Source organism: Lolium rigidum, chromosome 7 (assembly GCF_022539505.1).
Source record: "Lolium rigidum isolate FL_2022 chromosome 7, APGP_CSIRO_Lrig_0.1, whole genome shotgun sequence".
In the NCBI taxonomy this organism is placed as follows: Eukaryota; Viridiplantae; Streptophyta; class Magnoliopsida; order Poales; family Poaceae; genus Lolium; species Lolium rigidum.
This window is the reverse complement of record NC_061514.1, coordinates 97,764,110-97,781,171: the sequence shown is the minus strand read 5'-3', so window position 1 is coordinate 97,781,171 and position 17,062 is coordinate 97,764,110. Positions and strand designations below refer to the sequence as shown.

Here is a 17,062-nt window from a genome sequence, read left to right as displayed (position 1 = left end):
CACATTGATGTCCATGTTAGTGGGGGCCCTTATACTCATAAGTGGAGGGCTACTTTTGTTTATGGCGAACCTAAGGCTAGTGAGCGGTATATTTTACGGGAGAGCTGTGAAAGGGCTCCGAGATCGATCTAGTGAACCTTGGCTTATGATAGGGGATTTCAATGAAGCTACGTGGCGGGAGGAGCACTTTTCTCGGACACGGCGGGCGAGAAAATTTTATGCGTAACTCGGGGAAACCCTTCAGCATTGTAACCTCTATGATATTGGCTTTGTGGGTGTGCCCTGGACATATGATAACAAACAACAGGGAGATAGGAATGTAAGAGTTAGACCTGATCGGGCGGCTGCGAGTCCGGCGTGGTCTGCGTGCTTCCCAGAGATGAGACTGAGGCACATCGCGTCGTCACGTTCTGACCATGTTCCGTTATTGTTAGCTGAGGAGGAGGCGCGAACGCTCGGCGGCCTAGACCAATCCGTCGCTATGAAGTGGTGTGGGAGAGGGAGCCGTCGCTAGCAGCGGCTGTTGAGGAAGCTTGGTCGAGGCGCATTCCTGGAAGCGACCTGGGTGATATTAACAATAGCCTAAAGGATGTGACGACAAATCTGCATCAATGGAGAAACAGCCATTTTAAATCAATCCCAAAAGAAATAGAGAAGAAAAGAAAATTGCTTGAAGAGTTGGCTCAACGCTCCGATTTGGAAGGCATGCAACAAAGGCAGAATCTTCTGACTGAGATGGACGAGCTTCTTTATCGTGAGGAGATGGCATGGATGCAACGGTCTCGGGTTTCCTAGCTAAAAGAGGGTGACCGTAACACCAAATTTTTTCCATAGGCAGGCCTCTAGATGACATAAGAAAAATCGCATTAGAAAATTAAAAAGGCCTGATGGTACGTGGACTTGTGATACTACGAGAGATGGAACAGTTGCTTCGGGCTTCTTCCAAAATCTATTCTCAAAAGATGATGCCCTTGAACCTGAAATAATTGCTAACCTTGTCCAGCCGTGTATTGATGATGAGATGAATGGAATTCTGTGTGCAGCGTTTACGGAGCAGGAGATTGGTGACGCACTGTTTCAAATTGGGCCTCTAAAGGCGCCGAGCCTGATGGCTTTCCTGGGCGTTTTCTGCAACGGAACTGGGGGATTTTGAAAGAGGATGTTATAAAAGCGGTGCAACAATTTTTCGCGACAGGAATTATGCCAGAAGAAGTCAATGATAAAACAATTGTGATGATACCAAAAAAGAACGATCCCGAGGAGATGAAGTACTTTCGGTCTATAAGCCTGTGCAATGTTATATATAAAGTGATGTCGAAGTGTTTGGTAAACCGGCTTCAGCCTATCCTGGAGGACATTATTTCTCCGACTCAAAGTGCGTTCATTCCTGGGCGTTTGATCACAGACAACGCCCTTATTGCCTTTGAATGTATACATGCAATTCAGACTGGATCAGCGGCTCGTTCTAAGTATTGTGCGTACAAGCTGGATTTAGCTAAAGCGTATGACCGTGTGGACTAGGGTTTTTTGGAGAGGATTTTAGCGAAGATGGGCTTTCATAGTCAATAGATACAGTGGATCATGGCGTGTGTGACCTCTGTACGATACTCAATTCGCTTTAACGGACATATGTTGGATCCCTTCTCCCCTACACGTGGCCTGCGCCAAGGTGACCCACTTTTACCTTACTTGTTTATTTTTGTCGCTGACGGTTTATCTTGTCTGATTAGAAGGGAGATTGAATTGGGTGCACTAAAGGAGCTGCACATTTGCCGTCGGGGGCTGGGCATATCCCACTTGCTGTTCGCCGATGATAGTCTCTTATTCTTTGAAGGATCGGTGAATCAAGCCATGGTTATCAAATTAATTTTAAATCACTATGAAAGGAGCACAGGTCAACAGATCAGCCTCGGCATATGTTCTATTATGTATGGGACTGGATGCAACCAGGAGGTCCAGGCCGAGATTAAAAATATCCTAAATTATGAAACTGAGACTTTTGAAGAAAAATATCTTGGCCTGCCGGTGCCGGAAGGAAGCATGAAGAAAGGAAAATTTAAACCTATCAAAGAGAGATTCCAGAAGCGCGCCTCGGATTGGTCCGAACGGTACATGTCCTCTGGGGCTAAAGAGACTCTAATAAAATCGGTGCTGCAAGCTCTAGCAACTTATGCAATGGGTGTCTTCAAATTTCCAGTGGGCTTATTAGAAGATTTATCGAAGATAATCCGTGAATTCTGGTGGGGAGATGAGGAGAATAAGAAGCGCATGCCTTTGGATGGCCTGGGACAAGATGGCCCGGCCGAAGGCTCGTGGTGGTATGGGCTTTAGAGATCTTAGAATATTTAATCAAGCTCTGTTAGCTCGACAGGCATGGCGGCTAATCCAGTTCCCAAACAGCCTTTGTGCGCGTCTGTTAAAGGCTAAATACTACCCGCCGTCAGCACATCTTTTGGACACAGCCTTTATTCAAAATACATCCTCTACATGGCAATGTATAGTACATGATTTGGAACTTCTAAAATAAGGTGCGATTTGGAGAATTGGCTCGAGTTCAGGCGTTCGAATCTTCAGGGATAGTTGGATCCCCAGACTTGGAGCAATGAAGCTAATGGGGAGCAGAGGCAACTCCCGACGTCGCTAGGTGTCAGAGCTTATTGACCCAACAACAAAAACTTGGAATGAAGGTGTGATCCGGGAATGCTGCAATCAAATTGACTCAGAGGCTATCCTGTCCATCAAGCTCTCGTCGAGGCAATGTGAAGACTTCGTAGCCTGGTTGCGGAGAGTAACGGGATTTTTTCCGTCCGCTCAGCCTATCGCCTAGGCTTACAGCCCGCCCTCGACGCTATGAGCCCTGGTCAATCTAGTAGTGCCCCTCTGGGAGATCACAAGGTGTGGAACGATGTTTGGACGGCTAGGGTACCACAGAAGCTACGTGTGTCCGCTTGGAAGGCGGCCACATCCACGCTGGCGGTAATGGAAAATGTGCACCGAAGAATTAAGACGGTTAATCCTATTTGTTCTATCTACGGCAGAGAGGAGGAGAGTCATCACCACGCTTTGGTGAGATGCACACTGGCCCGAGCGCTCAGGGATGGTATGCGGCAGCACTGGAAGCTACCGTCGGAAGAAGTGTTTAACCGCAATGGCCATGAATGGTTTTTGCAGCTGCTACATGATGCACCGACCCCTAGGAAAGCCCGTCTCATTTTTCTCATGTGGCGGATTTGGCATCACCGAAATAATGTGGTGCATGGTGATGGTAAGGCTTCGATATCGGCTTCAATCCCGTACTTACGTAGTTATGATGAATCTTATGCAGCAGCCCAAGGAAGAAGCTTAGATGATAAAGGAAAATACCCTATCGAGCATGAACGAACTACGCCTAGGACGGTCACGGCTCGTTGGTCTGCCCCGCCGCCGGACACTCTAAAGTGCAACGTTGATGCGGGCTGGGACGCGGTGAAGAAGATAGCGGGATTTGGAATTGTGATCCGTGATCATACAAGTTCAGCGGTCTTGTCTGAATGGAAGCACATTAGCTGGTGCCCTAGTGCAGAAGGCGCGAAAGCATTGCTTGCATTGAAGGGCTGAAACACATGGTTAACCTGCGGTGCATCTCGGGAGTACTTGAATCCGATTGTCTTCATGCAATATTGAATCTGCAAAGCACTAAGACTAATAGGTCAAACAGTTGGTGCTACTACAAAGAAGGACAGGAGATGTTGAATCTTTATCCTTTTATCACTGTGGCGAAGGTGCATCGTGCTTGCAATGTTGTAGCTGACGGTCTGGCTAAATTAGGAAAAAGTGGCGATAGTGGCATCCTGTATGGGTCTGTTCCGCCGTCTGTGGCGGATCTTACCTAAGTCTTGTTTTCTCTAGTAGGATGTAATTTTTGAACTCTCAGCGACAAGTTTCTGGACACACTCTTTTCCTTAGCAGGGTACCTAAAGGGGACTGGAAGGTTTTTAATGAGGCGGCTTGCTTGCTTTAATAAAATTGCATCCTTCTTTCAAAAAAAAAAAAAACTGTGTGTTTAAAAAAGTTCACTCATCTCAAATAAGTTGTTCACGTTTTGCAAGAAATATTCAAGTTTTCAGAAAAAGTATCTGTATATCTCAGAAAGACTATTCAAGTATTAATGGAAGCCATAGAAAACGAAACACAAAAATGAAAAAAAGGAAAAGGGAAAAGAAATACGAAGAAAATAATAAAAACAGACTAATGAGTTGGCCAATGTTGGCGAGTGTTCCAGATTGCTAGTAATTTTTTTTGTTTTTTGAAACTGCTACTTTGATACTCCCTGGTCGAATTTAATCGACGCGTAGATGAGAGAGGATGGCGCAGGTCCAATTTCCTATTTTGGGCCGTATTTTCTAAAGATGGACCCTCAAATCATGTATAAGTACGGAAAACATCTGGCCTGCGACCCACGGTTTCTGGTCCAACTCAAATCATACCAAAAAAAGGCCCAGACGAGCCCGCACGCCCTTTCCCCCACGTCTTCTTCTCACAGACGGACCCCTCTTCTATTTCCTCGCAATTAAACAGCCCTAAACCCGAATAGTACCCGCCAGCCACACCCCGTAAAACCCTAGCGCAGCCGCCCCCGCTCCCGGCCCAGACGCGCTAGCCATGGCGACCGAAGCAGCCGCCGCCGCCGCCACCCCCGCCCCCGCCGTCTCCCTCGACGAAACCAAGGCGAAGAACGTCCTCCGCCAGGTACGCTGCTCCCACGATCCCTCCCAGCCCTGAAATCTCCGGGATCGAGGTTGCTTATCTATTCCCCTCTCCTCTTTCCGCGTGCCGCAGGTGGAGTTCTACTTCAGCGACAGCAACCTCCCGCGCGACGGGTTCCTGCGGAAGACCGTCGAGGAGAGCGAGGATGGATGTACGAATTCCTCCCAGTCTCCGATTGATCATGCTGATTTGCTTTATGTGGTTATGGTGCTAATTTTGTGCTGTTTTTTTTTGTGGGGTTGGGGCTCGGCAGTGGTCAGCCTGGCTCTCATCTGCTCCTTCGCGAAGATGAGGTCGCACCTTGGCTTAGACGCCACGGTGAAAGAGGACAGCGTGCCTGAGACCACGGTGCTCGCCGTCGCCAAGGTGCTGCGGTGTTCCGCGGCCCTCCGCGTCTCTGAGGACGGTAAGCAACTTGTTTTCCCGTTGGCCTGCCTAACATTAAGTATTCCTGTTTCGTGGCTAATAAGCATAAATCCTGACCGACAGGACAATATTCCAATTTCAGTTTTTATGTAGGGACCGAGACACGGTGAATTTGTACTTCCTAGTAAAATTGATGATTCAAATCACGACTATATCAAATCAACAGTATGAACTAGCTAAATCACCTGGTAAAATGGACAGTTGCTGCGTGGTGCAAATTAGACCAAAAATGAACATGTCTTGCTTCAGTTGCTCTTATACAAGTGTGCCAGTGGCATGGTTCGGTAACCACTTGTTTTCATTTTGTGTTTATACAGGGAAGAGAGTCGGCAGAGCTAGCGAGCTGTTGAAGCCAGATGAGATTATAGAGCAAATCGACTCTAGGTCGATCGCTGCGTCACCACTTCCTTACAACGTAAAGCTGGAAGACGTTCAATCTTTCTTTGCTCAGCATGGCAAGGTATGTTATCTCTATAGCCTTGAATACCAGACTTGACAAGATAAGCTAGGCTACATAGTGCTTGTTGCTTCAAGGTCCAGTAACATGTAGCAGCTACTTTGAATTGAATTTGTTTTACTATCAGATTCACAATATGCAAAATCGCAAGTTAAATGAACATCACTGTAAATGCGTGAATCCTGTAATGTAAATTCTGATGGTGCTATGTTGTCATCACAGGTGAACAGCGTAAGGCTACCAAAACATGTTTCAGATAAGAGGCACTTCTGCGGCACAGCTTTAGTTGAATTCTCAGAAGAAGAGGAAGCAAACAATGTTTTGGAGAAGAAACTTAGTTTTGCAGGAGCTGATCTGGAAATAAAACCAAAGTAAGCTTACTGCCAATTCAGTCTTTTTCATGCTTACCGTTTACCAGTTAGAGAATCTATTTTTCATTACTCGGGCTTATTCTCAATGTTTCCGTTTCCATGCTCTTTCTGTATCAGTTGATGATTGAAGTTTATTTATCTGCAAGGTCTTATATTGTTTGTTACTTTATTCACAATGATTGATTGCCAAGTCAGTTCCTCTTTTCAGAATCAGGAATTAAGGGACTCATAGTCTTAACAGTGTTGACTCTTTTCATAACTATTTATTAATAATATGTAATCGAATGCTTACATAATACAGGAAGGAGTTTGATACTGAAAGAGAGGCTAAGCAAGAAGCTTATGAAAAATCAAACACTAATAAGCCTGGACGCGACGAAGGGTAAACTTTCTTTACTAGCAGTATGGAGCATCCTTTTTTTATTTCCTAGAGTTTGACTTAACTCTGTGAATCATCATTATTTGGTTGTAGATATCCAAAAGGTTTGATTCTGGCTTTCAAGCTAAAGAATATTTGTGCTGATGGTGACTCAGAACAAAATGGTGGGGACAAAGTTGATGAGACTGACATTGCCAAGAAGGAAGAGGCTTCCAGTCCTGCCAAGGAATCGGTGATAGGTGATGAAGAGAAGGTCCCTGAGAACGCTGATGCCACTGAAAAGAAGTCAGATGACGTTGAGGAGTCGAAAGCCGCAGATGCACAATCTCTGAACAAGGATGGTAAAAGCCCTTCGGAAAATGACAAGGAAATAATTACAAGGGAGGACTTCAAAGAATATTTCGCAAAATTTGGCACAGTGCGGGTAATTTGATTTCTGCTGACTTTTTCTCTTGACATATTGTTCTCATGTCACTAGTAATATTTGTTTACGGACTAGTACTAGGATAGTATAAGACCTATTAGATACCCTATTTTCCTGTGAGGCAATTGCAAATTTAACTCTGAAGGTAACTGGAATAATAAGCAAAGAAAATAGAAGTATTTACTTAACTATCGTAGTATCGTGATATTTGATTCACATGTACCTCAACTTCAATTTCATAGTAAAGAAAATGTAGCCATCAAGCTTGCTGAGAAAAGCAGCGAAACCAGAAAGTTCAAATGTCAGCATCATGATATTCAGTTCAAATGTACCTCCACCATCAGATTTTCTCAGTCATTGAATTCAAAACTGGAGCATACACGTTTTATTTGCAAATCCAACTATGGTCTAGAACAGATTGTTGAACTACTCTAAAACATGAAGCTTAGCTTGTTTTTTTATTATGTTGAGGAATCATGTAGTTCTATAAATCACACAATATGGTTATACACAACCAGTTCATCTAATTCTTGGCTGCCAAACATGCAATGCTTTTTTCATATTTAGGTGACTGGTCGAGGAATAGTTTTGTGGGTTGCAAATGTATTTCAAAAGTTCAATCCATTTTTTGCTAGATTTTGCACATAACCTATCTGTTAACTGGACAATACCAAGGGTGATATCCAACCATGTTTAGCAGTACAAAGGTGATTTATTAATCTAATGGAGCCTCAAAATGTCTGTTACACATGAATTCGGAAGTTCTTATCTTCGTAAATATTTATCTTCGCTTTTTTTGTTTGTTTCTGTATGGTCTTCAATTAAACATAATTCTGTATCACATGTAATTTATTTATACCAGACTAATATTTCTCTTGATTTTTCCCCATCTTGAAGTACGTGGATTTCAGTAAGGGGGATGATTCAGGATATCTTAGGTTTGAGGAATCGAAGGCAGCTGAAAAGGCCCGTGCATTGGCAGCTCTTTCGGATGAAGGCGGTTTGATTATGAAGGGCCACCTTGTTACTTTGGAACCCGTGTCTGGTAAGACTTCAGTTTTGATCAAAAAAATTTGAGCTTTTTATTGTATAAAGTAGCTAACTCACTGTGCAAGTCGATGACTTCTTATATTACTTTTTGGTTCTGTAGTTTATGTGCGACAATGTGAATATAATTCCTGTTAGACTCTTGCACAGTTAGCTGTACGCATGTAATAATTTCCATTGGTGTATCTGATCTTTCGTGTGAAACTATTGATCAAATTGGGTATTGAAATAGCAGTATAAGTCTTTTCTGTTAGACTCTTGGACAGTTAGATTTGGACATAATGATTAATTCCTAGTCTGATCAAGCTCCTATTCTGATGCAGGACAAGCTGAGAAGGATTATTGGAGTGAAATAAAGGGAGGCCAAGGGAAATATAAAGAAAACAATAGAAGTAACAGGGGAGGAAGGTATTATAAATTTGTTACATTTGATTGTTGGTGCTGTTTTCGTATTTGTCTCTACCTGTTTTTAGTCATGTTAGGTATCTGAAGTACATGTCATGTCTAAATTGGTTATAAATTGAACGGCAGCTATTGAATTGTCAAAAAGAAGGGACAATAGTTATATCTCGAATAATGTTATCCTGAAAGTGCTGGCAAAATTTCATCTCCAAACTTAACTGTACAAAATTCGTTTGTTCAGTGCACTCTTTCATTCTTCTATACTGAACTTTAAGACATTGCACGCTTCATGCTTGTGTTGCAATACAATATTAGTGGTAAGACACGTTATGTAGTTATGCCATGCTTTTTTTCTATAATCTGTTCAGGAGATAACTCTGTTGTTTTGGTGTTGACGTTCAGGGACTGGAAGAATAACAGAGGTGGTGGTGGAAGGCACTTCGGTGGTGGGAGGCGGGGTCGCCACTCCGACTCTTACGAAAGGGCTAGTAAAGTTCAAAAGGTTGATGCATCTGCTTAGATGCTGGATGTGCCTGTAGTACCACCATTAGCTCTAGCGGGGAAAAGAAAGGCATATACCTATGATATATGTCTGCTGCCTCCACAGCTTTGGAGGCAGCCTTTCTATGTCTGTTTTAATTTTGTTTGTGCTTTGAAAGTTTGAACGATGTATCGTGAGCAATGTTGACAATGAGAAGAAGAGAAAGAAAACTTTATGCGGCTAGAGCTTTGACTCAACCGGTTGCAGTGGATGTGAGAGGCGATCACAACAGCGATCATGTGATGTGTGCTGCGGGAATTTCGGATGGATGTTGTATACTATATCATGTGACTGTTTGTTTGCAAGCTTACATAATTCCCTTGCATACTGGAACGAGATAGTGCTTATTCCTTCTTAATTTTTCTATGTTTGATATATTTCCAAGCGGTGTATCTGGGATTTGGATTCTAAGTTTGCAAGTGTTATTACATTCCCTCCCGCGGCACAGGATACGGCAGAAAAACCTGTCGCGGTAGCAGTTTCTAGGACTGGGTCTGAACCACATCAACGCCGAGATTGCGATCCTCAGTAGTCTGATTACATATGTTCTGTACCTCCACAGTATCTTCATAACCAGTGTTTAACGGAGACAACAAACAACAACAACAACAACAACCAAGTCTTTCAGTCCCAAACAAGTTGGGGTAGGCTAGAGTTGAAACCCATAAGATCTCGAAGCCAAGTCATGGTTCCGGAACGTGGATAGCTAACTTCCACGCACCCCTATCCATGGCTAAATCTTTGTCGATATTCCAAACCTTTAGATCTCTCTTAACGGACTCCTCCCATGTCAAGTTTGGTCTACCACGACCCCTCTTAACATTCTCATCACGCTTTATCCGTCCGCTATGCACTGGCGCTTCCGGAGGCCTCCGTTGGATATGTTCAAACCATCTGAGACGATGTTGGACCAGCTTCTCTTCAATCGGTGCTACCCCAACTCTCTCCCGTATATCGTCGTTCCGTACCCGATCCTTTCTTGTGTGGCCACATATCCATCTCAACATGCGCATCTCTGCTACACTTAGTTGTTGGATATGTCGTCTCTTCGTTGGCCAACACTCGGCGCCATACAACATCGCAGGTCGGATAGCTGTCCTATAAAACCTGCCTTTTAGCTTTTGTGGCACTCTCTTGTTATAGAGTACGCCAGAAGCTTGGCGCCACTTCATCCAACCAGCCTTGATTCGGTGGCCCACATCTTCATCGATATCGCCATCCTTACGCAACATGGACCCCAAATATCGAAAAGTGTCTCTCTCCGGTACCACACTGCCCATCAAGACTAACCTCTCCCTCCTCGTGCCTAGTAGAACTGAAGCTGCACCTCATGTATTCAGTTTTAGTTCTACTAAGCCTAAAACCTTTCGATTCGAGAGTTCGCCTCCACAACTCTAACTTTCTATTAACCCCGTTCGGCTATCATCGACTAGCACCACATCATCCGCAAAGAGCATACACCATGGGATGTCTCCTTGTATATTCCTTGTGACCTCATCCATCACCAAATCAAAAAGATAAGGGCTCAAAGCTGACCCTTGGTGTAGCCCTATTCTAATTGGAAAGTCATCAGTGTCGCCATCGCTTGTTCGAACACTTGTCATAACATTATCATACATATCCTTGATGAGGGTAATGTACTTATTGGGACTTTGTGTTTCTCCAAGGCCCACCACATGACATTCCGAGGTATCTTATCATAGGCCTTCTCCAAATCAATGAACACCATATGAAGGTCCTTCTTTTGCTCCCTGTATCTCTTCATCAGCATGTCGTACCAAGAAGATGGCTTCCATGGTAGACCTCCCGGGCATGAAACCAAATTGGTTTTTGGTCACGCTTGTCAACCTTCTTAAGCGGTGCTCAATGACTCTCTCCCATAGCTTCATAGTATGGCTCATCGGCTTGATTCCACGGTAATTAGTACAACTTTGAACATCCCCCTTATTCTTGAAGATTGGTACTAAAATACTCCGCCTCCATTCTTCGGGCATCTTGTTTGACCGAAAAATGAGGTTGAAAAGCTTAGTTAGCCATACTATCGCTACGTCTCCAAGGCCTCTCCATGCCTCGATGGGGATACCATCAGGACCCATCGCCTTGCCGCCTTTCATCCTCCTTAACGCCTCCTTAACCTCAGACTCCTGAATACGTCGCACAAAGCACATGCTGGTATCATCAAAGGAGTCGTCAAGCTCAATGGTAGAGCTATCAGCCTCTCCATTGTAAAGGTTGTCAAAGTACTCCCGCCATCTACGCTTGATCGCCTCATCCTTCACAAGAAGCTGATCATTTCCGTCCTTGATGCATTTGACTTCATTGACATCCCTCGTCTTCCTCTCCCTAAACTTGGCCATCTTATAGATGTCCCTTTCGCCTTCCTTCGTGTTTAAACGTTGGTAGAGGTCATCATACGCCCGACCCCTTGCTTCACTCACCGCCCGCTTTGCGGCCTTCTTCGCCACCTTGTACTTCTCCATGTTAGGCTGCACTCCTTGTCCGGATATAGGCATACGAAACAATCCTTTTTCTCCCTAATAACCTTCTGGACCTCATCGTTCCACCACCGGGTATCCTTAGCTTCCCTTCTACTTCCCTTCGTCAACCCAAACTCCTCTACAGCGACCTTCCGCAAGCAGGTCGCCATACTCGTCCACATCATGTTTGCATCGCCTCCTTCCTCCCAAGGGCCCTCCTTAATAACCCTCTCCCTGAAAGCCTGGGATGCCTCACCCTTGAGCTTCCACCACTTTGTTCTAGCGACTTTGGCGCGCTTACCTCGTTGGACACGGATCCTAAAGCGAAAGTCGGCAACCACCAGCTTATGTTGAGGGACAACACTCTCTCCGAGGTATCACCTTACAATCAATGCGGGCGCGTCTGTCTTCTCTTCTAGAGAGGACAAAATCAATACGGCTAGAGTGTAGACCACTGCTTGAACGTCACTAGATGGGATTCTCTCTTCCTAAAGAGGGTGTTAGCTACGACCATGTCATAGGCTAGAGCGAAGCTCGAGGACATCTTCTCCTTCTTGGTTCCTGATGCCATAGCCAAAGCCCCCATGCACCCTTTCAAAACCTGTGTTAGATGTACCCACATGGCCATTGAGGTCTCCTCCTATGAAGAGCTTCTCACCAATAGGTACCCTCCTAACCAAGTCCTCCGAGGCCTTCCCAGAACTCCCTCTTGGTGCTCTCATTGTGGCCTACTTGTGGGGCATACGCGCTGATAACATTGAGGACTAAGTCCCCAACAACCAGCTTGACAAGGATCATCCGGTCCCCTTGCCTCTTGACGTCCACAACTCCATCCCTGAGGCTCTTATTGACCAAGATGCCTACTCCATTTTTGTTTGAAGTTGTCCCCGTGTACCACAACTTGAAACCGGTATCCTCCACCTCCTTCGCCTTCTGTCCCTTCCATTTGGTCTCTTGGACACATAGGACATCAACACGCCTCCTCACCGCTGTATCAACTAACTCCCGTAACTTACCCGTCAGGGACCCTACGTTCCAGCTACCTAAGCGTATCCTCCTAGGCTCGGCTAACTTCCTTACCCTCCGCACTCGTCGAGTCAAATGCGGAGACCCTTGCTCATTTTTCACTACACCGGGGCGTCGGTGCAGCGCGCCACTAAGGATGCGGCGACCCGACCCTTGCTCACTTATCACCGTATCCAGATCAAGATACGGCGCGCCACCAAGGGGTGACGGCCCGGCCCTTGCCCATTTGACACCACACCCGGGTTCCGATGTGGCGCGTCGCTAAGAGGGTTACGCCCCAACGAGGTTCCTTTGGGTTTCATCTCCATAAGAGTGGCTGGGTTTTTTTACGTTGGCTCGCCTCGCCTATCACAACCCTCCTCCTTTACCCGGGCTTGGGACCGGCAATGTTGAGACAACATAGGCGGAGTTAGTGTTTAACGGAGACATGGTTGGATATTTGATCCTCATCATTTCTACCCCCCCCCCCCCCATAATTTTCACGGTTGGATATTTGATGCTCGCCCCTCTGAAACACAATGGATATTCTGGGGCATTTGTATCCTTACATCTATAACACAATGGATTCTCCTTCTTTCTCTGGCTACGTGATGAGGCTGTAGTATGTTCCACTGCCACTGTCTCCACAAGTTGCGGGGCAGAGTTCCCCGAAGCTTCAGCAGCCGTCACCACCGGCATAGTCCGCCCAACAGATTTGCTACTCTGCGCTGTTGGATTTGTGTTCACATGCATATTTTCATTGTGGCTGAAGTACCTCTGATACCTATTTCCTGGGAGTACATGTTTTCTCTTCTCACTGGTTCAACAGCAACAACAACCCTACCTAAATAAGCTCTACTACAAGATAGGCTCCTGCATGCTACAGATAATATTTTTGGTCTGCATGTACTGATCCAAGAAGCAGCTTTAGACTCCCGGACAGTAACAGCCTCCCTTATTGGATGGAAAGATTACCAACGCCTGCACACGAACAGCACTGATTATGGTTACCAGTTTAAAGTAGGTTAACTCAAAATTTCAAAGGAAGCTGGTTCACATTTAGTTTCTGCACTTTTTTTTGTCTGAGTTTCTCAATAGTTTACACTTAATTTCACAGCACGAGCTTCAACTAATTTACCTGCTTCTGACAGGACTTCTGTATATGATAAGATCGATGAACTTTCAGAAGATATTGTGAAGGCGCTAGGTACAGTCTTCGAGAGTCGAGAAGCAAAAGCACCTGCGACGACAAGTTCGTCCATTAGAAACACCAGCCGATTAGATAGCCACACACTGATGAAGTGCAAAGAGGAACATCCAAGGCCTGAGTTCAGTGATGAGTTTTCATGCACACAAAACAGGTAGAAACATGGAGCAACCAGCTTCTGTGCTGATCTGGTCTCTCAAAATCCAGTGTGAAAAGTGAGATAACATTCGAATAGAGTATGGGTGAATGGTTGACACGAGAAACATTATCCAGATATGGATGGCATGAATTCAAATAATTTCAGCACCCAATAAATATCCGAGATAGAAACGGGTCAACAATAATAAGTGAATAAACTGAAGTATTTGAAACAAGACAGCCAGTAGATGGAGTGTGAATTTACCTGATTTACTCGAATACTGAAGTTTATACTGCTGACTCGCATCCGGCCAGGCTTCCAGACGATCCTCTGCGTATACATAAGCTCATTACTTGCTAAAGTGAAATGCCACCAATTATTAGTCAACAAGTTCGGCATCATGGTGCATGCATGAATGAACTGGAAACTACATAAATGAAAGACTGCATGGTCCGAGTCTAGTTTACCAGTAAGATACAGTAACCATTCCTTTGCCTCTCTTAATAGAACTGCCATAACAAAAAAAAGAGATTGCGTCGATTCAAAGAAAGAGAATATATATTATTGACAACAATATATACAGAATTACAGGACAGGGAGAGTAAATATCAAATATAAGCACTTGACTTGGACATATGGTGATCTCTAACTAGAATGACATCATGGATTATGTGAGTGGATAAGGGTCAACAGTCAACACTGGTTCAGAGACAATTGAAGGTGTACAACTAATTTACCAAGATCAGTCAATAGTCTAGTGCGAGATTTTCCACCCAGCCTTGGGACAGTACAAGAAGTAGTCTGCGGGCCAGGAGCGCCTGCAATGAGTTCAGAAGTGAGAAATGCCAGCAAGTAGGAAGAAATGTGCAAAGAACAACATCAAACATGATGAGGCTGGTGTACTGTACATCTATGCAGTTGTGAATTAATCTGCACACCAAGCATGTATGTAAACTGCCAAGTAACTAAGAGACATGTTCAGATATAGATGGGACAACTTTCTGTAAAGAAGGGCAAACAAAAGGCAGAGTCGCCAAACAATAGTGGGCACAGTAGAATGCAGTGTGATAATGTATTAAAAGAAGCAATAAGAAAAACAAGATGGTAAAAGCAAAATAAAAAAAAAGTTCTTTAACATAATGCAAAGCATGATGGAAGTATCAACATTGATTTGAGTTAGTTCATTCTAATTTTGTAGGGAAATAAGCAACAGTGCTAAAAGTGTGGCTTGAAAAATAATTATGCATGATTAGCCCACAAGTATTTCAAAAACAATTTACTGCCAATAGAGATCTTTTGAAATGGGACCAAGGATGAAGGTTTAGTGGATGAAACTTACCTTGGGTACATGCTGATCGAACTGGATCCCTTTGACAAGGCTTACCGGCTTCCACACTTTTATCTGAAGATCATGTAAGTTAATCAATTGCCATTATGAAGATCCTAATCTACAAGAAGTTGAGCACATATAATTGCTGACATATATTATGAATGAAGTACTGAAAAGTAAAATTAACAAATAGAGCTAGAGCAGGATAGGAGAGTAGTTGTATACCAACGAGGTCCACCAACCATTCCTTGGCTCTAACTAAGGCTTCTGGCATCGAGATACAAGGGAGGGAAAAAATAGTCATGTTAGTTCACAAGCATAGTACAATACATAATAGTTACTGGGCAGAAAAGGGCAGTCATGAGTTGTTTGTGACGATGATATGGTACCACGAGTAAACCCCTGAGAGTGATCACTTGAAGGCGAAGAAGGCAGCCTGCAGAAACAAAGCAAGGAACACATATCTACTTGATTAGTGTGAGTACAATCAAGTCCCAGGAAGAGAGAAAAAAAAAACAGAACTGCAGAGCATTTCAGGTTGTGCCAAGAAAAGTGTATGATGTACATACATCTTCTTCTTCTGAAGATAAATCCCTGCAACCACAGACGCCGGGACCTGGCCGCCCTGTTTCTTGACGTGGCGCCTCGGACGGAAACTAGAAGAAGAAGAAGAAGATGATGAAAATGCAGCGTATATCAGACTGACAGTCAGTCACTCGCTAGCTACTAAGGAATCAAGCCAATAATAGCATGCCTAGCATGTCCAAATCCGAGGGGAAGTACGTTCTGAGGATTCGTTGACCCGTGGCACGGGCGCATATAGTCTTTAAGCTCTGGAGTCCGATAAACCAATTCATGTATAACCAAGGACGCCTCGCGCCTCACACTCACCAGGTCGACGGAATCCCTGCTTTTATACCGGCCACCAACACAGTATATGTAAGTTTGAGGCTCAATGACAGAAACAATATCGATGAGTTGATTGGGATGATGATACCTGGGTGTCTTGGACTGGATTAGGGAGGAGAAGATGGCGCGGAGCTTGGTGAGGGCTGGGTTGCTTGTGACGAAGCGGTCCGAGCACATAGTGACGGCCGCGACCACGGAGAGGGACTCCCTTGCCCCGGCGACGATGTCATCGATGGCCTTGTGCACGCGGAGGAAATGAAGGAGCGCGCGGCCGTGGACGCCCAGCGGACGGTCGGACGGCAGGAAGCGAGAGAGGTACTCGATGGCGTCGCTCCACTGGCCGTGGGACACCAGATGTTGCAGATGCATCACGTTCATGAGTACGGCCGTCTCACCCACGAATCTGCATGCATGTCCGAAGTCAGCCGCAACTATGCAGGCATTAGAAGAAGGAAATCAAATCAATGGAGGAATTAAGCGGAGGGCACGTACGCTTTGTGGGTTTGGACGAAATCGTGGCTAATGAGGAAGAGGAGGAGGCGTCGCTGCCGAAGGCGCGAAACGCAGGGGTACTCCGCCAAACGCTTGCGCTTGCGGTCGCCGGCGACGGAGAACCCGAACCCACCGGCTGCCTTTCCCCCGCCGGGACTTTTACTGTGAGATGTCATCGCGCCGATGGGAGGGAGGGAGGAAGGGAGGGGATATTTAGGGGTTTGGATTGGAAGCGGAGGAGAGGAAAAATGGGGAACATATTATAAACCTGGCCGATGCTACATGGGACCCAGCTGCAGGTGGGTGAACACTTTTTAATAATTTTTCAAATTTGAACGTTTTTAAGTTTTGAATATTTTCAAATCTAAACTTTTTCAAATTTTGAACTTTTTAAAAATCTGAACAATATTGCGTACCTCGTCGGAGATGGGGACGACGCGGCTAGTCGCGACGTCGCCAGAGGCGTGGAACAGACTGAGGGCTTCGAGTGTGGGGGGTCTTAGGGTTCGGGTGCGGGGGCTCGTCGGCATTGGTACTTGGGGTTTCGGGTAGAGGACGGTCGCTAGATGCAGGGAGGTGGGGGAGTTTAGATGGAGGCTCGGGGCGGCGGAGAAGGTGGCACGAGCAGGGCGGGGCGGGAGCGTGGCCAGCCATTCTAATGACTCTTACTTAACCATAATTTGCATTGGTATACTTCCTCCAATAGGATA

At 45.2% G+C, this 17,062-nt stretch overlaps 2 protein-coding genes across 2 annotated transcripts; one reads left to right on the top strand and one right to left on the bottom strand.

Annotated features, from left to right (window-relative positions):
- The first annotated feature begins 4,623 nt into the window (after positions 1 to 4,623).
- LOC124676180 (la protein 1-like) lies at positions 4,624 to 8,976 on the top strand. Its single transcript, XM_047212254.1, has 10 exons — positions 4,624 to 4,728; positions 4,819 to 4,897; positions 5,000 to 5,152; positions 5,490 to 5,632; positions 5,852 to 6,000; positions 6,302 to 6,382; positions 6,473 to 6,803; positions 7,701 to 7,848; positions 8,174 to 8,258; positions 8,655 to 8,976. The coding sequence occupies exons 1-10, from the start codon at positions 4,642 to 4,644 to the stop codon at positions 8,770 to 8,772; spliced, it is 1,374 nt and encodes a 457-aa protein (XP_047068210.1). The 5' UTR covers positions 4,624 to 4,641; the 3' UTR covers positions 8,773 to 8,976.
- Positions 8,977 to 12,975: 3,999 nt separating this feature from the next.
- LOC124676705 lies at positions 12,976 to 16,528 on the bottom strand. The gene is made up of 12 exons (XM_047212745.1): positions 16,353 to 16,528; positions 15,949 to 16,263; positions 15,706 to 15,858; positions 15,521 to 15,607; positions 15,341 to 15,387; positions 15,177 to 15,218; positions 14,961 to 15,023; positions 14,359 to 14,439; positions 14,089 to 14,130; positions 13,886 to 13,951; positions 13,414 to 13,515; positions 12,976 to 13,256 (listed from the first exon to the last, which is right to left on the bottom strand). Exons 1-12 carry the CDS (start codon positions 16,526 to 16,528, stop codon positions 13,231 to 13,233), a joined length of 1,200 nt encoding a protein of 399 aa, XP_047068701.1. The 3' UTR covers positions 12,976 to 13,230.
- Between the last annotated feature and the right edge of the window lie 534 nt (positions 16,529 to 17,062).

What these genes read in the sequence shown, in the direction of transcription:
- LOC124676180 (XM_047212254.1), top strand. Translation starts at nt 4,642, where the DNA reads ATGGCGACCGAAGCAGCCGCCGCCGCCGCCACCCCCGCCCCCGCCGTC. An exon ending in CGAGGAGAGCGAGGATGGAT is followed by an intron (nt 4,898 to 4,999) that starts GTACGAATTCCT and finishes GGGGCTCGGCAG; the next exon opens with TGGTCAGCCTGGCTCTCATC. An exon ending in CCTCCGCGTCTCTGAGGACG is followed by an intron (nt 5,153 to 5,489) that starts GTAAGCAACTTG and finishes GTGTTTATACAG; the next exon opens with GGAAGAGAGTCGGCAGAGCT.
- LOC124676705 (XM_047212745.1), bottom strand. Translation starts at nt 16,528, where the DNA reads ATGACATCTCACAGTAAAAGTCCCGGCGGGGGAAAGGCAGCCGGTGGG. An exon ending in CTCTCAGGGGTTTACTCGTG is followed by an intron (nt 15,219 to 15,340) that starts GTACCATATCAT and finishes TCTCGATGCCAG; the next exon opens with AAGCCTTAGTTAGAGCCAAG. An exon ending in ATGGTTGGTGGACCTCGTTG is followed by an intron (nt 15,024 to 15,176) that starts GTATACAACTAC and finishes CATGATCTTCAG; the next exon opens with ATAAAAGTGTGGAAGCCGGT.